Source organism: Rhinatrema bivittatum, chromosome 5 (assembly GCF_901001135.1).
Source record: "Rhinatrema bivittatum chromosome 5, aRhiBiv1.1, whole genome shotgun sequence".
Lineage (NCBI taxonomy): Eukaryota > Metazoa > Chordata > Amphibia > Gymnophiona > Rhinatrematidae > Rhinatrema > Rhinatrema bivittatum.
The window spans coordinates 79,152,714-79,180,473 of record NC_042619.1 but is presented as its reverse complement, the minus strand read 5'-3'; the positions used below and the strand labels follow the sequence as shown (position 1 = coordinate 79,180,473).

Below are 27,760 nucleotides of genomic sequence, written 5' to 3'. Positions count from 1 at the left end.
AATGGATTAACTAACCTTTGGAGATTCATGCATATACACATTTTATTCGGCCCCCCATAATTCTTACTTGTGAGCTGGAATCTTCTTGGGTGTTTGCACAGAGAATCTCAGATAGGATACAATCAGGTTAGACCAGACACCGGTAACAAATTTTATGACATATTGACACCATCCCCAGATGTCAAAACCATTGGTTCTTAGATCCATCTATTCTAAAAGGCCCACAATGCAACAAAGGTTGTGTGAGTTATGGGGTATTTTTGTTTTTATTAATTTGTTTCTTGGATTCCACACGAAGAGGGTCAGCTGTAGATCAGTGGTCATGTTGTGACTTGGTTTGAGCTTATAAATTGATTTGATTTGCAAGTGTTCAGGATCCATGGGCATTAAATGATCTTGAGATGGTGCACCACAATTACTGGTTGGAGTTACCCTTATGACTAGGGAGCCATTTGAAATCCACTTCTTAGAAGAAGGGTTTTAGTATAGAGGTTGCAGTTCCCTCCTTTTCAAATCTTTCTGTCATAGTTGATTGGATCTAATGTTTGGGAAGTGATTAGAGTCTGGTTCCAAGACATAAGAATTATTTTTTTTAGTTTATAATTTTTTAAAATAACGAAGACAAAAAACACCCAGAAAAAAAAATCCTTACAGTTTAAGATAGGATCAAAATGACAGAGAATGAGAGACATTTTCACTTTGGTTGGGCTTGGTATGCTGTGAATGAGTTTTTTTTGTGTTTGTAAACATAGAAACATAGAAATGACGGCAGAAGAAGACCAAACGGGCCCATCCAGTCTGCCCAGCAAGCTTTCACACTTTTTTTCTCTCACATACTTATCTGTTTCTCTTGGCTCTTAGTAACCTTTTTTTTATTCTATTTCCCTTCCACCCCCACCATTAATGTAGAGAGCAGTGTTGGAACTGCATCTAAGTGAAATAGCTTCATTTAGTTAGGGGTATTAACCACCGCAATAAGCAAGCTACACCCATGCTTATCTGTTTATTCAGACTGCGTAATTCAGTCCTTGTTGATTGTTGCCTGAATATAGATCAACCTTTCTTCATTCTCCCCTGTCGTTGAAGCAGAGATCCATGCTGGCTATGTATTGAAAGTGAAGTATCAGTCTTGCTCCCCTGCCGTTGAAGCAGAGAGCTATGCTGGCTTTGCATTGAAGTGAAATATCAGACTTGCTCCCCTGCAGTTGAAGCAGAGAGTTATGCTGGATTTGCATTGAAAGTGAAGTATCAGGTATTTTTTGGTTTGGGGTAGTAACCACTGTAACAAGCCAGCTACTCCCCTGCTTTTATGTGGTTGCAAATTCTTTTTTCCACATTTCCTCTTGCCGTTGAAGCATAGAGCAATGTTGGAGTCGCATTATTGAATAAGGATATTCATCTCCAGGTAGTAGCCATCATTTCCCTCAAGCCACCCCCATGCCTCTTCTCTTCATTCACATCCTCTAGACTTTATGGATCCACAGTATTTATCCCACGCCCCTTTTAAATCCTTCACAGTTTTGGTCTTCACCACTTTCTCTGGAAGGGCGTTCCAGACATCCACCACCCTCTCCGAGAAGAAATACTTCCTGACATTGGTTCTGAGTCTTCCTCCCTGGAGTTTTAAATCATGACCCCTGGTTCTTCTGATTTTTTTGCAATGGAAAAGGTTTGATGTTGTCTTTGGATCATTAAAACCTTTCAAGTATCTGAAAGTCTGTATCATATCACTCCTACTCCTCCTTTCCTCCAGGGTGTACATATTTAGATTCTTCAATCTCTCCTCATTAGTCATTCGATGAAGACCCTCCACCTTTTTGGTCACCCTTCTGTGGACTGCCTCCATCCTGTCTCTGTCCCTTCTGAGATACGGTCTCCAGAACTGAACACAGTACTCCAGGTGAGGCCTCACCAAGGACCTGTACAAGGGGATAATCACTTCCCTTTTCTTACTCGATCTCTTCTCTCTATGCAGCCCAGCATTCTTCTGGCTTTAGCTATCGCCTTGTCACATTGTTTCACCGACTTCAGATCATTAGACACTATCACCTAAAGGTCTCTCTCCTGCCCCGTGCACATCAGCCCTTCTCCCCCCATCGAATACAGTTCTTCCGAATTTCCACACCCCATATGCATGACTCTGCACTTCTTGGCATTGAATCTCAGCTGCCATATCTTCGACCACTCTTCCAGTTTCCTTAAATCCCGTAAAGCAAAAGATACAAGTGTGATTTTTTTTTTTTATCTTTAAAGATGGAAGGAAGCACTTTTCAGCACCCTTCTACTACCTGCACACCTACTCTCTTATATGTGGAATGACTATAACAAATTGAATGATATTTTTTCTTTTGAAAAAAAAAAGTCATATTGATACTAAAAATGATGCAAATTTGCAGTTCTCAGAGAATGAAAGTTTTAACCTAGAAAAGGTTGAACATTTGAGGGAGGAATTAGAGAACCCAGAAAGTAAAGTTTCAGATGATGAATCAAAAGTATTAGATAATGGTTACAAAAGGAGGATCAGAGAAAAGAAAAAATAATACTGACGAAAGATAGGGTAGAGAAATATATACAGACTCAAGTTGAATAAATCAGATACAAAGAACCATTCTGTTTTATCCTTTATAGCTCATCTGTATGAATCCACTAATTTGGTTACTTTAACAGTCTTTAGAAAAAGCAGAGTTGCTTACCTGTAACAGGTGTTCTCACAGGACAGCAGGATGTTAGTCCTCTCATATGGGTGACATCATCAGGATGGAGCCCAATCATGGAACACTTTTGTCAAAGTTTCTAGAACTTTGACTGGCACCTACTGGGCATGCCCAGTAATGCATTGACCCTGCATCCAGTAGGGGTCCCCCTTCAGTCTCATCTTATAGTAAAAGGTACGTGCGAAAAATAAAATAAGAAAACGTAAATGAACCCAACTCAGCAGGGTGGCGGGCGGGTTTCGTGAGGACTAACATCCTGCTGTCCTGTGAGAACACCTGTTACAGGTAAGCAACTCTGCGAGCAACTCTGCTTTCTCACAGGACAAGCAGGATGGTAGTCCTCACATATGGATGAGTACAGAGCTGAGGATGCCCAAGCAAAGCACCAAATGCACCCAAAGATATGCAACCGGCACAACAGGGGTGAAAATGTGGTTAGGAGGGCATCCTGAACGGGTTTGGTGGAAGGATGTTGGGAAGTTAAACTGAAAACAAGCTGCGAAGAAAGGACTGGCCAAAGATGGAATCCTGTGTGCCAGCCTTATCTAAGCAATAATGGGCTGCAAAAGTATGGAGAGAACTCCAGGTAGCAGCTTTACAAATATCAGCAAGCGGTACCAAACGGAGGTGTGCTACTGATGTTGCCATGGCCCTGACCGAGTGTGCTTTTACACGGTCTTGTAGTGGAATGCCTGCTTGCTGGTAGCAAAAAGAAATGCATTCCGCCAACCAGGAGGAGAAGGTCTGCTTTCCCAAAGGATTTCCCAGTTTGATGGTATCAAAAGAAACAAACAATTGAGTGGATTTCCTATGGGCCGACGTGCGATTCAGATAGAAAACTAGAGCACGTTTGCAGTCCAAAGAATGCAGAGCCTGTTCTCCTGGGTTCAAATGGGGCCTGGGAAAAAAGGTAGTAGGATAATAGATTGGTTAACATGAAATTCCAACACTACCTTCGGCAAAAATTTAGGGTGACTGCGGAGCACTACCCTGTCATGCAGAATTTTAGTGTAAGGCGGGTAGGTAACTAATGCTTGTAATTCACTAACTCTGCGAGCAGACGTGATTGCAAGAAGAAAAACTACCTTCCAGGTGAGATAGCGGAGATCACAGAAGTAGAGAAGCTCAAACGGAGGTTTCACGAGCCATCCCAAAACCACATTAAGGTCCCAAGCAGGGGCAGGAGGGCACAGTGGAGATTTTAAATGGAGCAAGCCTGTCATGAAACTTGATACTAAGGATTGTGTTGAAATGGCGACATCTCCTATACTCTTATGGTACGCAGACACTGCACTAACATGCACTCTGATAGAGGAAGTTTTTAGACCTAACTGACAGGTGCCAGAGATAGTCTAGGAACCTTGCAGTGGAACAAGTGAAGGGGGTCTATGGACATGGAAGTGCACCAGACCGTAAACCTCTTCCATTTAGAGCGATAAGACCTTCTTGTTGAAGGCTTTCGTGAAGCCACCAGAACTCGGGATACAGACTCTGAAAGGTTAAGAGGTTGAAGTATTAACCTTTCAACATCCAGGCCATCAGAGACAGAGCCTGGAGGTTGGGGTGACGGAGATACCCTTCGTTCTGAGTTATTAGAAGGGGATCTTTCCCCAGAGGAATGTGCCGGCGTACTGATAGGTCCTGGAGGATTGGAAACCACACCTGGCGTGGCCAGTGGGGAGCTATCAGGATCATTGATCCCTTGTCCTGCCGGAGCTTCACGAGAGTCTTTGAAATGAGAGGAAGTGGAGGGTACGCATAAAGGAGACCACTGGCCCAGGAGAGGGCGAAGGCATCTCTTGATTGCGAGTGGTGACTGCGAATGAGAGCAGAAGTTGTCTACTTTGTGGTTGTGGACCGACGCAAAGAGGTCTATGCGAGGGTAACCCCAGCATTGAAATATTGTGTCCGCTATCGTGGGGTTGAGAGACCACTCGTGTGGATGGAAAGTGCGACTCAGCTTGTCTGCCAAAAATTGTCCACTCCCGGCAAGTAGGTTGCTTTGAGGTACATTGAGTGGGAAAGGGCCCATGCCCATATCTGTGCACCTTCCTGACACAGGAGGGTAGGAGCCTGTTCCCCCTTGCTTATTGATGTACCACATCGCAACCTGATTGTCGGTTTGAATCAGGATGGCTTTGTTTGATAAGCAATCTTGAAACGCAGACAGCGGCAGGTGTTTTGCAACACAAGAGTTGCTTCTTCAGGAGTAACTGTGACAAGAAAATTTCTTTTCTTACAGACAGCAAGTCTCAAATGGATTAGAATATGTCTCGCTGTCGGGTCTATTATACATTTGGCTACACATGTACAGACGGACTTATCTTCTTAAAAAGCCCCCAGATAAAAACTACTTTTCTGTTTACATCGTTGGAAGCTAATTTACATGCCTACTCAAAACTGCAAATGATTAGAAGACCGGACGGCTCTGCCTATGGCACTGTACGTTGTCAGGCTTGCTGATGCGGTTTTGTAAAAAGATTTTTTAACACTCAAAAAATCTGACAGCATTAGCAGCTTATATTTTGTATACAATATCCTTTTTTGTTATTTTTAATCCTGAAGGACCAGGTCTAGGCATCGGTGGCACAGACAGCATCGATGGAGGCACAGACGGGGCCGGTGACATCTATGGATGAGTCTGTGGTAAAATCCCAGACGGTGGAATGGGTATCAGTGTTTCCTCATCCTCCGATAATGGAATTGGTGTGGAAGGCACCGGACCCACCGGTGCTCTCTGTTCCAATGGTGGAAGGGCACCGATCAACACATCTGGTCTACCCAGTAGCGGTGCGAGCGCTACATGAATCGGATCGGTGACTGGCTCGGGGAGCGGTACCGGTAACGGAGGTTGGAAGCCCTGAAGTGCTTTACCGATGGCCTCTTGGATCATCCGATCCAATTCCTCGCAGAAGCCTGCAGCGTGGAACCCCGACTACGGAGTAGTAGGCAGGACTGGCGTAGCCGGAGGGTCCACCAGTGAAGCTGGAATCGGGGATCCCGGCACCACTAAAGGTGGGGAATGCCTTGGTGACCCGGTCACAGAAGGGGATGGGCCATTTTGTGGACGGGGCTTCTTTGCCGGTGGCTCTGTCGATGCCAATGCCAAGGGCTGACCTGGATCGGCAGACTGAGCCTTGCGATGACAGTGTCGATGTCTTTCTCGATGATTTCCTTGGTCCTTTTTTTGAGGAGGCAAGGAGGGAATAGACACCTTTGGAAATGTCGACCCTGGTCGGGCAGCAGCGGTGTGTTTATTCTAAAGAAAGTACTGGAGCAGTATGTAACTTGAGACTTTATTAGGGAAAGACAAAGACAAAGGGATAGGGACCGGAACAAAGCACGAGGAAATAGTTTGTTCCGGGGAGCAACAGGTCTATACAATTGTATAATCACCCAGTCACCCCATTGTTACAGCAGTGCGCACAACATTTTATATCCTTCATACTGACCAATCAGAGCATATTCAGAGTGTTGTTTCTAGATAAGTGCAGTACATCTGATTTGAGAATGTTTTAGACCAATCAGCTAATGGGTTTGGGGTGTTGGCTCGCTGCATTCCAGCACGTAGCCAGGGGCCTCTGTTTTCTTTGTCTAACGCTAGTATACAGGAATACAGCAGAAAGAAGTGTCAGAAAGACAGTGCATACATACATCTGTCCCAGTGCTGGCGAGAGGTCGATGGCAGCGGCTTGGACGAAGTCGAAGCTATTGATGGAGTCAGGGTTTTCGACTGAAAGAGAAACTCCATTTTCCCTAAACGAGCCTTATGGCCCTTCAGTTCATTTGGGCACATTTGGCGCAAGTTAGGACACCGTGGTCGGACCCCAAACTCATAATACAGCCCCCCATGCGGGTCAGTTAAAGACATAGTTTGAGTACAGTCGGGGCACCGACGAAAACCAGATGCCATGACTCAGTTAAAAACTTTATCCACGGTGTGGTCGATAGCCAATAGGCCCCGAAGGGATAACTCGATGGGAATAGACCGCAAGAAGGGTAAAACCTTACCTTTCAACCGTGGAGTATGGATATTATTTATTATTATTATTATTTAACAGTTTTATATACCGAAATTCTTGTAAGGGTTTACAAATCAGTTCGGTTTACATTGAACAGAAAACAGTGCTTCGGTAAATGAAAGCAATTACATAGAACATTAACAGAGCTTCAAATGTGAACAATTACAAAGAACTAATAATAAATATCTTATTAACCAACAAACAAGCAGAACAACATTTAACATTTGTACAGAAAACAGTGTCCCAGAGAGAGTAAATATAATACATCCGTGGTCGCAGAGGCTTAGGCTTAGGTCTTGAACTAAGAAACAGAAAACTAGGGGTTGACGCTAAGGTATTGCACCAAATTGAAATCATGGAACAGAGGGGCATATAAGGGTGTCACTGTACAATATAATAAACGGCTAGTGGGGTGAGGAATAGGTATGTGAACCGTAGTGAAGGCAACAGGAGCTAAGTAGAGGGGCAAAATCTGGACATGATATTGATATTGATAGTGGGACCCCTATGGGGTAGAATGTTTTTTGAAATTTGTGAAAAAGTTCCGAGAAAAAAATTCCTGTCAAGAATCTCAAGAGAGCTCCTTAACCCGCATGGCTACTGCTGCGCGGAAAAAAGAAGACTGAAGGGGGACCCCTGCTGGATGCAGGGTCAGTGCATTGCTGGGCATGCCCAGTAGGTGCCAGTCAAAGTTCTAGAAACTTTGACAAAAGTGTTCTGTGATTGGGCTCCATCCTGATGATGTCACCCATATGTGAGGACTACCATCTTGCTTGTCCTGTGGGAACCCATTTAACGCTTCAAACTAAGAATAAAGAAGAAAAAAGTTACTTACTGTACCCATGCTTTTCGATAAAGGTAAAATGGCTGTTTTTGTTAGAATAATCTCTTTTTATTCTAAGTAATGCTCTATTTGCACTTTTTTATGATTGCTGTCTCATGGATTTGTCTGATCCCTTGTTTTCTTGTTTTTCATTCAGTATGTTCTCCCACCATGTGCTGAAAGAAAATTTATTTTTTTTTACATTGATAAACTTCTGCTATATTTTTCTTTCCTTTACCTGTTAGTGTGTCAAAATATAGATTAAGGGTCATATCCTGTCCCCACTCTTAGTTCTGGACTTAATTTAGAAATCACACGACTTACAAGAATTCAACCCTATTTAACATATATGAGATAAAATTAAAATATTTTGATCTATTTGAGGCTATCTAGACATAGTGGGCCAGATTTTAAAAGCTTTCCGTGCACTGGGCCTACTTTATAAAGGCCCGGCGACAAGCATAAAACCCCGGGACGTGTCTATGTCCCGGGGCTTTACAAAAGGGGCGCTGCAGGGATGGGGCCAGAGGCCTCCAGCACAGCGGCCATTTGCTGCTGTGTCGGAGGATCACGTGCCAGCAGGCTGCTGGCGCGCATAAAAGTTAAGACAGAGGTCGGGGGGGTTTAGAATAGGGCTAAGGGGTGGAAAGGTTAGGGGAAGGGGTGGGAAGGTTAGATTAGGGGGAAGGGAAAGGGGGAAGCCCGTGGGAGTCAGCGTGCACCCTCTTGCGTGCGCAGACCCCCCAATTTCATAACATGGCACAGGAACACCTTGTGAGATGGAAGCCCAGAAAACTACCGTACAGCACTAGTGTGAGGGGACTGAAAATTGGTTTTAGAAAGAAAACAATCCATCTCAAAGCCAGCAATTGGACTACTTATCAGAAGCAGAAAGCTATCCTGAAAGGACATACTTAAATCAGCCAATCTTCCAAAGGAGGATTTGAAAGACTCTTCTTTGTGCATTATTGCAGTCAATCCCACCATCACCTTGGAGAAGGTTCTTGGTTTTATCACTAGCTCAAAGGGTCATGCCTGAAACAAAAAATGGTGACTTTATACCGCATATCTAAGGAAAAGCCAGTGATGCTTCCAAATTGGAAAACAAAAATAACACCCATTAGATCCAAAGTGGTTTGACACTCCCCTTTGTGAACCACCCTGAGTATTGATCTTAAGGTTTCCATCCTGAAGCAAGCTACCTTCAAGAAGACAGGGATCACATCAGGTCCAGAGTGGGACAAGAGACCATCACCCCCTTTAGGACCATCATGGAAATGGAGTTAATGGAGAACCATTCTCACCCTTAACATAATAAGAAATTGCCATGCTGGGTCAGACCAAGGGTCCATCAAGCCCATCATCCTGTTTCCAACAGAGGCCAAACCAGGCCACAAGAACCTGGCAATTACCCAAACACTAAGAAGATCCCATGCTACTGATCCAATTAATAGTGGCTATTCCCTAAATAAACTTGATTAATAGTAGTTAATGGACTTCTCCTCCAAGAACTTATCCAAATCTTTTTTGAACCCAGCTACACTAACTGCACTAACCACATCCTCCGACAACAAATTCCAGAGCTTAATTGTGTGTTGAGTGAAAAATAATTTTCTCCGATTAGTCTTAAATGTGCTACTTGCTAACTTCATGGAGTGCCCCCTAGTCCTTCTATTATCTGAAAGTGTAAATAACTGATTCACATCTACTCGTTCAAGACCTCTCATGATTTTAAAGACCGCTATAATATCCTCCCTCAGCCGTCTCTTCTCCAAGCTGAACAGCTCTAACCTCTTCAGCCTTTCCTCATAGGGGAGTTGTTCCATTCCCTTTATCATTTTGATTGCCCTTCTCTGTACCTTCTCCATCGCAACTATATCTTTTTTGAGATGCGGCGACCAGAACTGTACTCAGTATTCAAGGTGCTGTCTCACCATGGAGCGATACAGAGGTATTATGACATTTCCATTTTATTAACCATTCCCTTCCTAATAATTCCTAACATTGTTTGCTTTTTTGACTGCTGCAGCACACTGACCCTTCCTGGTCTCCTTGAATGGGAAGCAAAGCCCTCAATTCGAGGGAAACCGTAAAGGCGGTGGAATTAGAATAGTGGAACTATAGAATATAACCATTTCTTATTAACTTCTGGACCCACTTGGTCTGCCATAATTTGGATCAATCTCTGAAGAGCAGAGACAACAGCCACCTATCTCTGTAACTTGAGACAGGACCCCAAGCACTCATGTGCCTTACTGCCCTTATCTCTGTTCAAAGATGGGAAGGGAAAGGACTCCATGGCATAGCCTTAGTTCAGTCCTCCAGGAGACATAGGACCTTAGAGTTGACCCCATGCCTTTGCCAACTTTGCCAGCTCTTTACTCAACAAGAGTGACCATGAAATGGCTGCCTGGCCAAATTAGTCAGAGATAGAGACTGCTGATCAGAGGCACTTCCAGGAAAACTATTGAACTGTTATCATGGATGCTACCCCTCTGGCTGAGAAGCACATCAGAGTGTATCTGACCCTAGACAGACACATTGTCTCTGGACCTAATGGTGGGAGATTCTGCCCTATGTTTTCCTGGGCATTCTGCGTCAGATATATTTCAGATCTGCCAGAACAGAGCCACATGCAGTAATAGGAAAAACATGCACACAGCCCTAAGACCTGTCTTTTTATTTATTTTTTTGCAAGATATTATCTGTCACTAAGATGTCCATCCTAGGAAAACAAAATTCCTTGTTCTCCTGTGGATCCAAGCAGGTCCTTCATAAACTTAATAGAGTCTAAAAGGAACAAGGGAGGTTCTGCAACCTTCTAAAGATCTAAACAAGCATGCAATGGCAGAAAATTAAAGACACTACCTCTTTTCCACAGAGAAGACAACAGCAACAATATCCACCCTTTCCTGGAACCATCTTTCTCCACTTCTAGATATCTACTGAAACTAGCCAGAAGTCTGAGAAAATCTGCTAGGAATGTGGCTGATCCAGAAATAGGGACTGCACATTAAGGGGTGGTATTCTGTGCAGACAGGCACATCAGGGACCACTATTATTGACCCTTTCAGCTACTGGAACATCTGTGACAAAGGCATCTGTGGTGCTGGAGATTCTTCCTTGCATTCTTCCGTATCACTGAAGTAATGCAAGAACTGGGAGAGCAGGCAACCAGCTCTCCTCTATGTAAGAGACATCACACATCCTCAGGAGGGCACTCTCCCTCCTCTGGGCCCTCTTCACTGATCCCTTGTGTCAGTTTGTTAAGGTCCTCAAGGGAATCTCCTGAAAAAAGCTGCACCGTTGTGCTTAGCCTTTGCCACCCTGGCTCCAATTGAGGGCAATGATACTGGGAAATTGCAGGGAGTTCCTAAAACTGTACTCCACCCCTTACAAAATACTAGTAGACCTTTGGCAAAAAACCTCTGAAATACAGTGTAGTGCCAGAAGGCATTCTCCTTCATAGAGGAATCTTACACTACTGCCAGGGTGGTCTAAGAGACTGTGGAATTCAAAATATGTCCTTCAGGGTCAAGAAATGGAGGAACAAACACCCCAGTACTGCGGCAACCATGATAGGCAAAAGGAGACAGCTGAAACCAAAAAGCCAGTCCCTTAGGGCTAAGGGAGGAGGACCAAACCCCCAGCATTGCAGCAGCCACGGTGGCTGCAAAGTGACCACAGAATCCACAACATGCCCTTCAAGGGTAAGGAACAGAGGGTCCATTGAGGAGAAGTGTCTGAAGCTGAAAACTCATTTTTTCCTCCATGCTGGCCATATCTTACCCTGGGTTCCATTTGAATCCATGAGTACTGGATCATATGCAGGTCCTGCAACTGCACCCTGCCCATAAAAAGGCTTGCATGTTTTGGCGAATTCCGACAAAATGTTTCTCAGGGCCAGGAAGCAGCAACCAGTATGGAATGAAGCTGTCCTATTATAACAGCAGCCACTGTGAAGGTAGTTGCCACTGCAAAATCTAAAAATGTGTATCTCTGGGCTCAGGTAACCACAGTAGATTTAGTAACCACAGCAGTATTTAAAAAGTGCCTCTTCAGGCTCAGGGCAAGAGGGCCACACCTCCTATTGGTGAACCGCTGGAATAAAATAAATGCAGGAGCCCCCTCTGAAACCTGGGCTCTGGCGGACAGTCTGCCTGAATGCGGTCTCAGCTGGTGATCACCCACAGATATCCCGCATTGTCAGTGTTGAGCTTTGCAGCAATCCTAGGAATATCTACTATTTTCCTCAGACTAGATGATGAACAGAGCATGGTTCTGTTCCGTGTTCTGCTTGTGCCGCCATCATGTGTGCCGTGCGTCGATGCGTCGCATCCTGTGCAGATACGCCGTGTGTCGATGCGTTGAATGCCTCGGCCATTTAGACTTCCCATGCTCTGAATGTTTTGGTGTCAAGGAGCGGGAACGAATGGGTTCAGGTCCCTGTGACCCTAACGGCACATGATGGGTCTTCTGCATGAGAGGAGTCGAGGCCTCATCTCCCTTTAGCAGCCCTGGTGGTATTACTGACCTGGCCGAGGCAACCTCCAGTGACGCTGACCTTTTAACTAGCTTCTTTTGTGGTCTCTTGGCCGGTCCCGGCAAAGATTGTGGAGACCTCAAACGCACGATTTTTTCAACGTGTTGCCTTTGCACCTGGGGCGACCTACGACCACAGTCTCGACATGAGGCTTCGTCGTGCTCTGGGCCCAGGCAAATGTAACAGTAATTATGTCCATCTGCTATGGCCATAATTTTTCCACATTGGCAGTATTTAAAACCAGATGGCTTAGGAGCCATCACTGCCAGGGAAAAAAGAGAAAAAAAAAAATCGAAGAATTGCAAAAATTTCTCTTCAGAGACGAGGAGGAGAAAAACCCCACGTGCAGTTCTGCTCGCGGAAAAAAAAGAGAGACTGTGGTAACAAGGCAATCTCGTAGGAAGCTCACTGTACAGCTGTACAGAATTCAAAATTTCTATACTAACTGAGAAAACTCCGCCTACTGATCGGTTGTGGGCGCACCCCAGACAGCATGGCTAATTCAGCCCTGCTATCGATGGGAAATGGAAACTATCAGCCCCCCTAGAACCTGGACTTCACCATTGAAGGACAACGCACAAGGTTTTGGACCTTAATTGGCTCTGAATACTCAAGGAGAGTAGAGCGGGAGGGAAAGGAGAGAAAGATGGAACCAAAAACTCATACTGGTAGCACTCTTGTCTCTGGCAGTGGTCCACTGAGGGAAGGAGCCTAAGCTGTCACCTCAGGAGCTGCCAATCACAAACATCCTCTTTGGTTAAAGGCCATGCTCAAACTAAGGGAGGGGAAGAATTCATCTGTCACTTCAGGAGCTGCACACCAGGCCTTCATTTAGAGCATAGGAAGCTTTTCCTCCATCTGCTGGAAACAGAGAATCCTGGCATACTGGTGTCAGCACAGAGGTATGTTAGGAGCAACATCAGTGAGCCTGTTCTCTATCTCCATCTGCTGATTGGCGTGCAAACCCACTTGTCTGGACTAGTCTGAATTGATGAAAAGATAAACAATTCATCAGGGGAAAAATTCTCAACCACTCCTAAATCTGAGATCTAGTTGAGTTTCAAAAAATATACATGGCATTATGCTAACACAACCCCCTAGTTTTCTGCAGCAAATTTTTCAAGATTCTGCAGTGGAAAGTTTGCATAATTTTGCATAAAGTTTCATCTCTCATTATGCATAAAAGTCAATTTTTAAAATATGAAAACCTTTCACATTGATTCTAAATATTTAAACTATATACAAGTTCAAAACATGTATCAAGTAATGACATCTAGACCAAGTTTCAAAGACTTTTGCAGGGACTGTACATGTCAAAATCAGCATATATACACACAAGTAGCCTCTGTGCACAGTAAGCACATTTTGAGAAGGGAAGGAGTACATGTGAACTGTTGCTGCTTTACTGAAAAGTATATACATACATTGCAGAGCAAGGTTCATAAGCGTGCACATATTTATGTATTTTATAAACAGAGTATGCATGTATGCCAAACATGAGTGATGCTTTTACACCTACTAATCAAGTTGGAAATATTTAATCTGACTACTTCTGTCTACAGTTTTTGGGTGGGAGTCTGAAGCAAGTGGTTCAGGATGTTGGTGAGCTGGTGATGGTCTGGGTCAAATGGCGGTTGGAAATGCCCGCACTAGTATTTTTCTAAGTGAGGTACTCTCTCATATATCAGCCAACTTTGTAAAATACCTGCCTCAGCGCATAAAATGAGGGTTATTATGCAAAAATGTTACAATAATTTAACACACAAAATATATGCATGCATTTTAATAATACATTTGCAAAAACAATATGCATCATTCCATTACAAACTTGTGAGCAGGTGAGTGGTATAAGGCAACCTAGGTGGCTGGCTTGGGCGGCATCCATGAAGGGAAGGCAAGAGGGAGAGAGAGAGAGGGAGCTATAAGAAGAATATGACTATATATCTCACTGTAAGAGGGGGTACATTCAACACAAGGTGGGTGTTGGTTTGGGGGGCTGGGGCAGTGTTACCTTGGTCTGCATAAGGTGCTACAGACCCTTGCACCCTGCTTTTGGGTGTACTGATATGCACTTGCTTTTGGGGTGGAAATATGCTATATTTTATATACTGTGCAGCTCCTGATGCAGTTTATAAAATAAAAGCATAACTTTAGACACACTGACATGCATGTATTAGAGTCATGCACATTTGTGTGTGTACACGACAGTCATGCATATTGTGGAAAACCTCAAGTTATACATTTAATTGCGAAATATGATTTGTTTTTAAAGTGAAATACTGTAACCATCCTTTTTATATATTGAGAAGGTCCTTTTCATCTTTTGGAGTATTTTGAAAATGCCATCAGTATTAGCAGTTTCTCATGGTGTTAATTACACATAATGGATTCACATATTTTGGACACATAGTAACAGACACAAAAAAGAGTTGAACTAGCACAAGTTTGAAACTTTTGAACAGTAATGCCAGTGGAAGAAATAAATTATTTCTAAAACCATTGTTATGGTTTCAAGAAATATAATTTTTGGCTAGAGTGCATCAATCTGCAGACAATTTTACAGGAAGACGACAAGGAAGGCCCCATGTTCTATCAAGACAGACTGCGAACCTCTGTTTCTTCCTCTTCTAAAAGTCATGATAGAACAATGAAGAATCTTTCCATAAGTTATATTTTCAGAAACTAAATGACAGAAGAATATACATAGTTTTGGTTAGCTTCAGAGAAAGCAGAGTTGCTTACCTGTAACAGGTGTTCTCCCAGGACAGCAGGTGGGTGATATCATCAGTTGGAGCCCTGTAACGGAACACTTGTCAAAGTTTCTAAAACTTTGACTGGCACACTGAGCATGCCCAGCGTGCCATAATCCCCAAGGCCACAGGGGTCTCCATTCAGTCTCATTTGTAGCAAAAGATGCGAACAAAAAATAAAATAAAACTGATTCGGACCCAACTCCACGGGGTGGCGGGTGGGTTTTGTGAGGACAACATCCTGCTGTCCTGGGAGAACATGTTACAGGTAAGCAATTCTGCTTTCTCCCAGGACAAGCAGAATGATAGTCCTCACATGTGGGTGATTGGCAAGATACAGGCTGACATTTAATTTGGACCAACAGCATACAACTTGTGCATCACGCACAACTGGTGTACTGTTGGGAAAAATGAGGCAGCCTGAAAATCACGGCAGATGGATGTGGAAGGAGTTGGGATTATACTGGAAATAAGTTCTTCAAGACGGATCGGCCAAAGGCAGAGTCTTGACGTCCTTCCTTGTCCAGGCAGTAATGTGCTGCAAATGTGTGAAGAGAGCTCCAGGTTGCAGCTTTACAGATCTCAGCAATCGGTACTAATGATAGTGTGCTACTGACGTTGCCATGGCTCTTACTGAGTGTGCCTTCACTCGTCCCTGAAGAGGAAGGCCTGCTATCTCATAGCAGAATTCGATACAGTCTGCTAGCCAGGTGGAAAAAGTTTGTTTGCCCACTGCAACTCCCAGTTTGTTTTTATCAAAAGAAAGAGTTGGGTGGATTTCCTATGGACTGTGGTGCAGTTTAAGTAAAATGCAAGTGCACATTTATAGTCCCAAGGTGTGTAAAATTCTCTTGCCTTGGTGAGAGTGAGGCCTTGGGAAAAAGGTGGGCAAGACTATAGACTGATTTAGGTGAAAGTCTGTTACCACCTTGGGAAGGAATTTAGGGTGAGTACTGAGGACCACTCGGTCATAGGGTATGTGACAAGTGCTTGTAACTCACTGACTCTTCGAGTAGACATAATGGCTACTAGGAAAAAAACTTTCCATGTAAGAAATTTTACATCACAGGAGTGCAAAGGCTCAAACTGGGAACGCATGAGCCTTGTAAGTACTACATTCAGGTCCCATTTGGTAACTAGTGGCGTAGAGGGGGCTTAAGTTGTAGAAGGCCCCTCATAAACCGACTCATAAGGGGTTGCGCTGTTATTGGGGCATCCCCTACCCCCTTGTGGTACGCTGAGATGGCACTGAGATGTACTCTTACCGAGGAAGTCTGGAAACCAGAGTCTGAAAGGTGCCAGAGATAGTCTAACAGAGATGGATTGGGGCAGAAAAAGGGGTCGATACCTTTTTACGTGCACCACGTGGTAAATCTATTCCCCTTATAAAGATAGGATTTTCATGTGGAAGGTTTTCGTGAAGCTACAAGCAGTTGAAAGATCCTAGTTGAAAGGTTGAGCGGTTGTAGGATCAGGCTTTCAACATCCAGGCTGTGAGGGATAGGGTCTAAAGGTTCGGGTGGCGTAAGATGCCTTGGTTCTGAGTTATGATATTGGGTGCTGTGCCCAGGCGAATGGGTTCTCGGATGGAGAGGTTGAGAAGCACGGGAAACCATACTTGTCAAGGCCAGTACGAGGCTATGAGTATCATTGATCCTTTGTCCTGTTGTAGTTTCTTGAGAGTTTTGGTTATCAGTGGTATCAGAGAACATAAGAACATAAGAAATTGCCATGCTGGGACAGACCAAGGGTGCATCAAGCCCAGCATCCTGTTTCCAACAGAGGCCAAAAACCAGGCCACAAGGACCTGGCAATTACCCAAACACTAAGAAGAATCCATGCTACTGATGCAATTAATAGCAGTGGCTAATCCCTAAGTATAATTGATTAATAGCCATTAATGGACTTCTCCTCCAAGAACTTATCCAAACCTTTTTTAAACCCAGCTACACTAACTGCACTAACTACCTTCTCTGGCAACAAATTCCAGAGCTTTATTGTGCGTTGAGTGAAAAAGAATTTTCTCCGATTAGTCTTAAATGTGTTACTTGCTAACTTCATGGAATGCCCCCTAGTCCTTCTATTATTCGAAAGTGTAAATAACCGAGTCACATCTACTCGTTCAAGACCTCTCATGATCTTAAAGACCTCTATCATATCCCCCCTCAGCCGTCTCTTCTCCAAGCTGAACAGCCCTAACCTCTTCAGCCTTTCCTCATAGGGGAGCTGTTCCATCCCCTTTATCATTTTGGTTGCCCTTCTCTGTACCTTCTCCATCGCAACTATATCTTTTTTAAGATGCGGTGACCAGAATTGTACACAGTATTCAAAGGTGGCCTGTATCCCAGGGGCGAGCGAAGGCGTCCATGGCTAACATATCTTGTAGCCTGTGCAAGGAGCAGAATCTGTCTACTTTGTGATTCAGTTCGGATGTAAAGAGGTCGATGATTGGTCGACCCCAGTGTTGGAAGATTTTGCTCGCTAGCACGGGATCCAGAGACCACTCGTGGGGATGGAAACTTTGACTGAGGCGATCTACTACTATGTTCTGTATGCCTACCAGATAAGTAGCCTGGAGATGCATGGAGTGTGCAAAGGCCCAGGCCCAGATCTGCACAGCTTCTTGGCAGAGGAGGTAAGAGCCTGTGCCTCCCTGTTTATTCAAATACCACATTGCAACTGTGTTGTCTGTATGAGAACAGTCTTGTGTGAAAGGCAGTCCTGGAACGCATATAGAGCATAACGTATGGCTCGAAGTTTTAGGAAGTTGATCTGAAACTTTGCTTCAAGTTGTGTCCAAGTCCCTTGAGTTTGAAGGTTGTTCACATAAGCTCCCCAACCCAAGTTGGATGCGTCCGTGGTTAAGGTCACTTGAGGAACTGGTTGCTGGAAGTATGTACCTATCTGCAAGTTGCCTTTGTCCACCAGAGAAGTGAGAGATGCAGCTGGTTGGTTAAATGGATCTGGGATGAAAGATGTAGAGTGGCTTGGAGCCACTGAGATTTCAAAGTCCATTGAGTTATTCTCATGGCTAGTCTGACCATAGGAGTGACGCAGATCTTGGAAGCCATGTGGCCCAGCAACGTGAGGAATTGATGGGCTGAGGCTGTTTTGTATGTGCACAGAGATGTAGCCAGCTTGGAGAGTATGTCTGAGCGGTCATTGGGCAGGAAGGCCTTTGCGACTGTGGTGTCCAAATCTGCTCCGAAGAAGGTAAGGAGGCGAGATGGATTCAGGTGGGATTTCTGGTAATTGATCAGAAAACCTAGGGAGTGTAGATTTGTAGTGAGTTTTAGAGTTGAGAGCTTCTTGCTTGGATCGACTCCTTATTAGCCAGTCATCCAGGTAAGGAAATATGTTTTTGGTGTTTCTGTGTAGATATTCGGCAGCCACTGCTAGGCATTTTGTAAACACTCAAGGTGCTGAGGCCAAACTGAATGATAGAACTCGGTACTGAAAATGCTTCTGACCCACTAAGAAGCGCAGGTATTTGCAGTGATATGGGAATATGGCGATATATGCGTAGGTGTCCTGAAGGTCCAGAGAACAGAGCCAATCTCATTGTAGTAGGGGAAGCATGGTGTCGAGAGACGCCATCCTGAAATTTTCTTTTTGAAGAAATTTGTGAGAAAAGTCTAGGATGGGGCAGACACTGCCTGATTTTTCTGGAATCAGAAAATAACGTGAGTAGAACCCTCTGCCCCACTGCCCTGGTTCGCAGAAGGGTGGAATATTCTGACTCTAGAAGTAATGTGTGGTCTTTTCGGGTCCACAGTGGATTGGGTGGAGAGTCTGGGAGTACTGTGAGGAAGTTTAGATGGTAACCCTGGGCTATGATGGAAATTACCCATTGATCTGTTGTTACGAGGCGCCAGTTGTTTTGGAAGTGGCACAATCTGCCTCCTATGGGTATTTCTGGGTTTGGGTTCATGGATGAGTGGACACTGTGCTCTGGAAATGCATCAAAATCTGGAGGCTGGACCAGCTTACGGGGCTGGCTGTGCTCTGGGTGCTTTGGGCTGGTTGTATGTCCCATTTGAGGGGCTCTGGCTAGCCTTGCTCTAGACGCAGGAGGGTAGTATTTGTAAGAGCGGTAGAATGGTCTTCTGGGGTCCCTTCTCCTGCTTCTACGGGATGAGGAGGGAGCGTCTGTTGTGACTGGACAATTGACGCAGGGTCTCGTGGTGGTCTTTCAACTGAGTCACTACGTCTTGTATCTTATCACCAAAGAGATTGTCTCCAGTGCATGGGAGATCAGCAAGTTTGTCTTGGACCTCAGGTCTTAAGTCAGAAGCCTTTAGCCAGACCCATCTTCTGGCACTGATTCCTGTTGCTGACAAACAGGAAGTAGTCTCGAAGGAGTCATATACTGCTCTTACTTCATGCTTTCCTGCCTTAAGGCCCTTGTGGATAATGGCAGTCAGGCTTTCTTGTTGTTGATGAGGCAATGAGTCTGCAAAATCTTTGACCTGTTTCCAAAGGTTTCTTTGGTACTGGATCATATATAGCTAGTAGGCGGCTATACGGGACACCAACATGGAGCCTTGGAAAATTTTCCGACCCAGTCCATCTAAGAACTTCTGGTCCTTACCAGGAGGAGCTGAGGAATGCGGACGTAATTGCTTTGCCTTTTTCTGTACAGATTCCACCACCACAGATTGATGAGGTAGCTGTGGTTTTTGAAAGCTTGGGGCATGTTGAACTAAATATGTTGCATCTGTTTTCCTATTTACTGGAGGAACAGTGCCAGGATGCTCCCCATAGGTGGTGTAGGAGATCCAACAGGACTTCATGTACCGAAATGGCCATAATTTCCTTGGGGGCATCAACAAATTTTAGAACCTCCAATGCGTGTCCTCCTCCATCACTAGATTGAAGGGTATGGCCTTGGACATTTCCTTGATAAAGTTGGCAAAGGAAAGGTCCTCAGGAGGAGAGCCCCGTCTTTTCTCTGGAGGAGAAGGCTCTGAGAGTAGATCCTCTGATGTAAAGGTATCTGTATCCACATCCTCCCATGGGTCATAGGGAGTCTCACGTCGAGATCCGGAAGGAGGGAGAATGTGCAAAACTCCAGGATGTGTGGGCATCGATGGAGGCCTCGATGGCGGGTATATTGGCATCTATGGAGGCTTCGATGGAATCGATGGCATCGAGGGGAACAGTGGACATTTAGGTCCTGAGAGCCCCGATGGACCAGGAAGCAGTTCCGGCATCGATGGACCTGGAGCCGGACTGGAAGTAGAGTCATCATCCTCCAAGGAGCCCAAAATGGGTATCGGGAGCTGCAGAGGTCTCGATGGCAGACTCTGTGCCGATGGAATGGGCTGAGTCGGAAAAGCACCGATGAGGGGTATCAAGTCGGTCCAGCAGCGGTGCAAACATTGATGGTGCCGGTATGGGAGCCGGCATCACTGGTGGTTGTAGATTCCGGAAGGCACTGAGGACTGCCTGGCGGACAAGGATGTCCAGTTCCTCCCTGAAAGCTGGTGTGGATAGTGCAGCTACAGAGGGAGGCAGGCTAGGCATTACTGGCTCTTCCACAGGAGTTTCTGGAGGCACAGACCTGGCACTGATGTCGGTGGGGAATGCCTCGGGCTCTCAAGGGCAGAGGAGGATGGTGTTTCCTCTGCCCGGACCCTCTTTGAAGGCGGCTCGATGGCCATCGATGCCACTGCGATGTCGGTGCCAGCACCAGGAGTGGAATTGCTTCGGTACCGATGGCAATGTTTCCCTTGGTGCTCGGTCCAGTCTTTCCCCGGCACCAAGGATGATGCTACCGATGCCCTGGATGGCGTCTGTGACGGTCACCGTCTCCCTGTCGTTCCCAGCGAGGTTTGTTGGTGGAAGGACCCTTACTCGCCGGTGATGTCTGTGCAGAAGTCGATGGAGTTAATCTTGATTTGAAGAGAGTCTCCATCTTATCCAGACGGGCACGTGTGCCTCTTGGAGTCATTTGGGCGCATTCGGGACACCGACTGACATCGTACGACAAGCCCAGGCACAGAACACACACAGTGTGAGGGTCTGTGATGGACATTGTTCACGGACACTCTGGGCACTTTCTAAACCCGGTCGCCATGATATAAAGGGCATGAAACGGTAGATGGCCTGAGGGAACAGAGTGATAAGGTGGCAGGAACCGACTGGAGACACGGGAAAGTACTCACTGAGCATCGGAGGAACACGGAGCACAATGGGAGATACCTGATAGGGAACCTTTAAGAAGTAAAACTTAAAATTTTTCCGTGAGGAAAAAAGGTGAGAGAAATCTCACAGAGCCCCTAACCCGCAAGGCAAACTGCAGCACGGAAAAAAAAGACTGAAGGGAGACTCCTGTGGCCTCAGGGATTATGGCATGCTGGGCATCTCAGTGTGCCAGTCAAAGTTCTAGAAACTTTGACAAAAGTGTTCCATGACAGAGCTCCGTCTGATGATGTCACCCTCATGTGAGGACTACCGTCCTGCTTGTCCTGGGAGAATGTAACTTGCATGTTTTTTTTTTTTGCTGTTCCATCAGTTTTCTCATAGTGAAAACAGAATAGGTCCAAGCATTTTGAAGGGAAACTGAGTCCTACCCACTCTTCTCGCTATGGAAACAGTATCTGAATTTAGATTTAGCTAATACCTTTTCATTAACTCAAGGTGAGTTACCTACTGTATCTATATTTCCCTATTCGCAGAGGGATTATGATCTAAGTTTGAATCTCAGGCAATAGGTGACATGACTCACCCAACTTCACAAGGAACATCTGCAGTATCTGAACCCTAGTTTCCCTGGCTCTCAGTCTGCTACTTTAATCACTAGGCTACTTCTGCTGCCACAGGTTTCTGAAATCAGTCATTTAAATGGAGGAATGAATGATAAATTCCTTCTATAAAGTTATATTACCCATAACTCCCATTATCCCCTCTTGCCCCTGATCTGAAGCATCATTATGAAAAGTAATAAAATCAGTGTTTCCCAAACTTTAAGCCTATGGCACACCTACATTAAAAATATGTGGCATACCAACATTTATAGGGCAGGCAGTACAAACATGGAGAGGATTCATATGGTCAAAAGAGCTAGTGAAGCACTGAAAGCCCCACCAGTCTCTCTTCTAAATGTTAAAACAAAGAGGCAGAATAGACACATGAACCCATCACAATGAGCCAGTTCCCTCTATTTACAAGTGCAGGAGATGGGAGAAGTTAGTGTGGTATGGGGGAAGCTAGCTCAATTAGTTATTTTAGCTGATACATGTTGCTACCAGAGCTTCTTCACTGCTGCTGCTCCCAACACTCAGATTGAGCCACTTCCAATATTCAGTACAGGCTCACCCTGCATCACTCAGCCTGGAGATAAGACAAAGTTCAAGAGGGGGAAGTTGAGAAGGTCTGTGTGAAATTTATGTACTGCCAAAGCAGAACCAGCTATCCATGCCCTGGCATGTTACCCATTAAAATTACCACACTCAGGGCTCATGCTGTAGTTAGAAAAAAAAAAAAAAAAGTAATGCATGATTACACACGGTCTCAGAAGGAAGTTCCTACATGTTTAAGAGCAACTGCTGGTGACTTGCTATGAGGTGCTGAGAGCAGAGCCCAGGTGCTAGTTTGGAGCATCAAGCATGTGTGATTTTTCCATAGCATCCCTGATCAGGCCTGATGGCACATTGGTTGGGAAACACTATAGTAAATTACACATAGCTCAGCTTACAGTTCCACACCTCTTCTGTTACCAATCCCATTTATATGCATTCCCCCCACCTTTTTTTTAATCTATCATTTGGAATAAATTATTGCCAAATTTAAAATTATTACCTAATAAACTATTTGTAAAGAATAGGAAAAAAGTGAAAATTTCAATCTACACACTCATTTATTCTCCCTGGTTTAAAACCCATACACTCATTTTCTCCTGTCTCTCCTTTCATATTATGGCCCTTGATTTTTAACACCTCCTTTACTTGATACTGCCTTTCTCCTTTAGTTGCTCTTTGCTGAATGTGATTTTAGTATTACTTTTGTATCTGGTTTTTGCAGACTATTGTCACCCAAAACACTTTGATAGGTACTAGTACCACAGATGTCTGAGTGATTCGATTTCCATGTATATTTTGCAAGATGAGACAACACACTTGAAATCCAGAACAGAGGGTAAAGATTTTTTTTTTAGCTTTGCAATTTCTAAAATATTCTCTTGATCAGCAGAAAGTGTAGGCTCTTACAAAATACTATCAATTTAAATATTCATCTTGTGCTGTAAAAGTCTGATAATTTCATAGAATAGCAGAGACTTACTCTTACAGTACCACCAAGCACTTCTAACACCTTTCCTCGATACCACATGGTATCTGATCCTCTTATGGCACAGGCCTCTCCCTTCTTCCAACAATAAGGTTCCAACATACCGAGACATTTGAAGTTATTTTGGATGTCATCCATCAACTTGTTTAGTTCACTTTCTAAATAATTTGGAATACACGAAATAAAATGTTCATTAGATCAAAATTTAACAATCATATTCTCCTTATTGTAGTAAGTACATGTAGCTAACCCCGCTTTATTCTATACAAAATGGTTATTTATTTATACAAAATGGTTATTCTCTTCCTTCCTGATTCCAAGTTTTTGATACACCTTGTTAAATGTAACTTTTTGACTCCTGTTAAAGTCCTATTGTTAAACAGTTGTTAATGTTTGTTAACCCCTTGGTTCATTGTAAACCGATTTGATATGATTCATGTCATGAAGGTCGGTATATAAAATAATTAAATACATACATATAAAAAATAAGTCTGCATACAAAAAGTGACCAAAAGGAGACTGGAAGGTGAAACATTTTTCTCTGGCCCTTTTAATAAAAATGGACTAGAAAACTAAAATAAAAAATCTCGTTAAACTCTTACTAAATCCAGGCAGCACCCCCACAGAAATTCCTGTATTACCTGTCAGTGTAGCTCATGGCTTAGATCCTAATATAAAAAATATGATCTATTATTGCAAACAAGCGCATAATCCAGCTATTTGCTTGCAGGCAGTGTTTAATGCAGTAATAAGAGCCCAGAACAGCAAAACTATTTACAAGTGTTCTCCGATGACAGCAATGCAATAAGCCACACTGAAGACATCTTCCAGAGTTTTCTAGGAATACATCTGAGGATATGCAGGCATTCCTATGGAAAGCTGGACCTAGTCATTACTTCGCTATATAGCTAAACTATTTAGAATAGTAGTAGTGATGGGTGGGGTTATATGAGTCGTTGCACAGCTGGCACCAGATAACACTTATTGTTTGTAAGCAATTTCATTTTCTTTGATGGTCAGGCAGGTACAATAAGATATGAAAGGGTCTCCATACTAAAGGGTCTCCATACTAAAGGATAGTCTTCAGATAAAAAAAGGGAAGATGAAAAAGAACAAATGTTAGTAATGCACGAGCATGAAAACAATTTTGTGGAAGAGATCCTTTTTTTTTTTTCTTTAGGCCAACTCATCTTGAGGTGCATTAAGCATTACAACACAGAAAAAGCTAACCTGAACACTATGAGAAATTGGCTCCAAGAGGGAAGGATACTGCCTTTTCCCTGCAAAGGGGCCTTGCAGGACAGTTTAAGTAAGAGATCTGATGGGAGGCCATATCAAGGCAACAACAATTGGTCAATGTATAGACCAGAGGTCTCAGATTCTGGTCCTTAAGAACCACAAACCAGTCGAGTTTTTAGGATATCCCTAATGAATATGCAGAAGGCTGATAAGTAAGCCAATCAATCTCGTGCATATTCATTAGGGATATCTTACTAGTTTGTGGCCCTTGAGGATCGGATTTGAGACCCCTGGTGCAGATATCTCCATGTCATAGCCTCACAAATCTAATCTAAGGTGGCAGACCTTAGACTGACCCCAAATATCACTATGGGAAGACTTTCTAGAAGGCTTTCTAGAAGGCTTTGTTCTTTTCAGATAGAATAGCAGAGTTTTTTCTGCAATGCAATGTATGAAGTGACTGTTCTACCAAAGATGAAAACAGCTTTGGAAAGAAAACTGTAAGGTTAACAGACTAGTTTAAATGGAATAAACCACCTTAGGTAAGAGTTTTGATTGCTTTCTCAAATCAGGAAAAGTTTTATTTATTTAAAAGTGCATTTATCATGCTCTCTACATAAACTGCCCGAGGCAACTTCCAGTAAAAAAAAACAAAAAAACATTTTGTACCCTGTAATTTTTGTATCTATGACAAAATGTCATATTAATCTGGGACTGAGCATAAAATCTGCTTGATACTAGCCAAACATTTAAATAAGGAAATACCAGAATTTTCTGAGAAATATTGCTACCACTATTAGATTCTTGGAGGTCAATATTGAAAAGAAAATGGCTACGTAAGCTAGCCAGATAAAACTTTTCTGGCTAACTTACGTGAGATATTCAGCAGCACAAATATCCAAATACTTGGTGCTACTTAGCTGGATAAGTTATATCCAGCTAAGTTAAACCTGCTCTATGGCAGGTCTAACATATCCGGTTAATTTCTGGATAATATAGTAAAGAAAATTCCAGATGGCTAAGCCCCAGTCCAGCATGGTAACCCATTAGCTTCAAATGGTGTAGTATTTATATAATACCTTGCAAAAAATTAGGGAAACTTCAAACTCATTTCAGCCACCTTTTCTGGGTACGCGATTCAATATTTAAATGAGGGGTTGCTCTGCCAAGGAGGACAAATGTGCACCCCAGCACCTCCTTGGCAGCGGGCGCCCAGAAAAGGTGGCCGACAGCGGGTTAGGAAAACAGATGCTCAACTTTACGAGCGTCCGTTTTCCTAACCTGTGCAAAGCCATGGGTTAGGAAAATGGATGCTCATTAATTGAGGGTGTGATTCCCTAATCTGACAGCTGGCACTTTTTCTGTAAACATTTTTTGGGCTGCTCAGAAATGAATGCCTGCTCTGGGCATGCTTAATTTCCGAGTGTAAAAATGTGCAGGTCAGGAACACTTTTTTAAAATTAGATCTGGGGAGAATTAATAGCCTCATCAACATGAATTTGCATGTGATGAGTGTTTAATTTCACAGGGGGGGGGTTTGGACACGAACAAGGGGTCCAAAACGTGTCCCCAACCACGGGTTAAAACAGTGCGCTTGGCTGAGCGCACTGTTTTGCATCAGCCCCTAAATATCCCAGATATTTTATCCAGTTAATTTTAGCCAGATAGGTTATCTGTTTTCTGAATATTGGCCTGCTCATATAGATTCATGCTGAGGCCTGGGTGCTCACCACTGACTAGGGCGGCCCCTAGTGTGCGAGCTCTGGAAGCCGGAGGATATTTCCTCTGTCTGTAAAAGGACTTCCTGGAATTGGGCTTGGCAGATGTCCTAGCAGAGGAAGTAATTAGATCCATTTTACTGTTGCAGGATTTTACTGCAAGTGAGAGCCCAGCTGTTAATTCCCACAAAGCGTCCAAAGTGACGACTGCAGGTTTAACAGGAAGTGCAATATGCTCACCCAATGTAGAGGAGACAGAGGAAGGCAGCATAGGAAATCCAAACCTCCACCGACAATTCTTTTCCTGTCCCCGACTGTGCAGATGCTGAAAACTCTCCCTCCCGCAGCTCTAAGTCGCTGACATCTTTCAGCGACTACTGCAGGGCATCTAAGACTGACACACCCCTAGCTGCCAGCGGTCGAGTATCAGGGGCACTGAGGGACACCTCCGCCCCAGGTGAAAACAGCTCTCCTCCAGTCAAGATTGCAGCGGGGGAAACCCCACCGAAGTTTGCAGCTCCAGGAGTCAAAAAGGTGGTAATTAGAGGCTGTTTGGTAAGCTAAGCTGGAATAGAGGGAAAAACCCTCACTTTACCTTTGCATTTGGGCAGCATAATATTTAACAGGAAACAAAGCGAAGAAACAACTAAGAGCAGCTCTCACTCATGGCTCTGTTCAAGAAGCCATCTTGCCCCTCCCCCCAAGAAGATATAGGTGTCTTTTAGATGTAGCAACCCTGTATATTTATCAGAGATAAGATTCTGAACAATGTTATTTTGAATTTTTCCTTGTGAAGAAATGTGATGAGTGCTCAGAGGTCTAAGATGAGGTAATGGCCCTCTTTGCATCTGGAGATTAGAAAGTATTTTGTAGGGTCTTCCAGTTATACTGTGAGTGGGAAGGTAGTGCACTGTGGGAGCTCCTGCCGTTTTCATTCTGATTATTCATATCCTGCAGCGGGCGAGGCATAGCTTTGGGTCATATTGTTGAGTAAAGTCTGCTGTCGGTGTGGGCAGACCGAAAGGTAACGCTTAAAAAAAAATTGATAAAGAAATCTGGGACTGCTAGGCCAGAGTAAGCCAACGATTCTGCCTCTGGTGAGGAAATGGCAGCTGTGCTGCACAAGGTGGAAGATCAGGTGACCTAAATTTTAATTTTAATTTATTTAACAGCTTTTCTATACCGACATTAAAATACACATCATATCGGTTTACAATTTAATGTAAAAAAGGTGGAAATTACAATAAACAGGGAAAGGGGGAACAGGGCAACTGATAAATACAAAAGGAAGCACAGAGAGGCGAAATTTAGCAAAATGAAAAATGAAAACTAAAGAGAATATAGTATGCAAAAAGTAAAACATATCTACAAATATACAAGCAGTAGTATGTGGCTACATGGAGTCATCAGAGAGCAATTGAGAGGTGTCATGGAGCGACGGGAGGAGTAAGAGGTGCCGGGGAGGTGGATAGTAGTCGAACGAGGAAAATTCATGCTTAGATGGAGGAATTTCATGCTTAGATGGAGGAATTTGCTGAAAAGACCTCCACTAAGCTGGATGATCGATTGGTCATGGTTGTTGACAAAATGGAACAGTTAGTGGAGGCTTTACAGGACAATTCGACCAGAACTGAAGAGCAAGACGGGAAGGTGATGGATCTG

At 43.9% G+C, this 27,760-nt stretch overlaps 1 protein-coding gene across 1 annotated transcript in view; it reads right to left on the bottom strand.

The window, feature by feature from the left end:
* RNF17 (ring finger protein 17) overlaps positions 1 to 27,760 on the bottom strand; it is a 1,084,608-nt gene that overhangs the window by 324,813 nt on the left and 732,035 nt on the right. Inside the window, exon 26 of the mRNA XM_029603155.1 lies at positions 23,136 to 23,299. Within this exon, the coding sequence (XP_029459015.1) occupies positions 23,136 to 23,299 (164 nt within the window). The remainder of the gene's footprint in view (positions 1 to 23,135; positions 23,300 to 27,760) is intronic.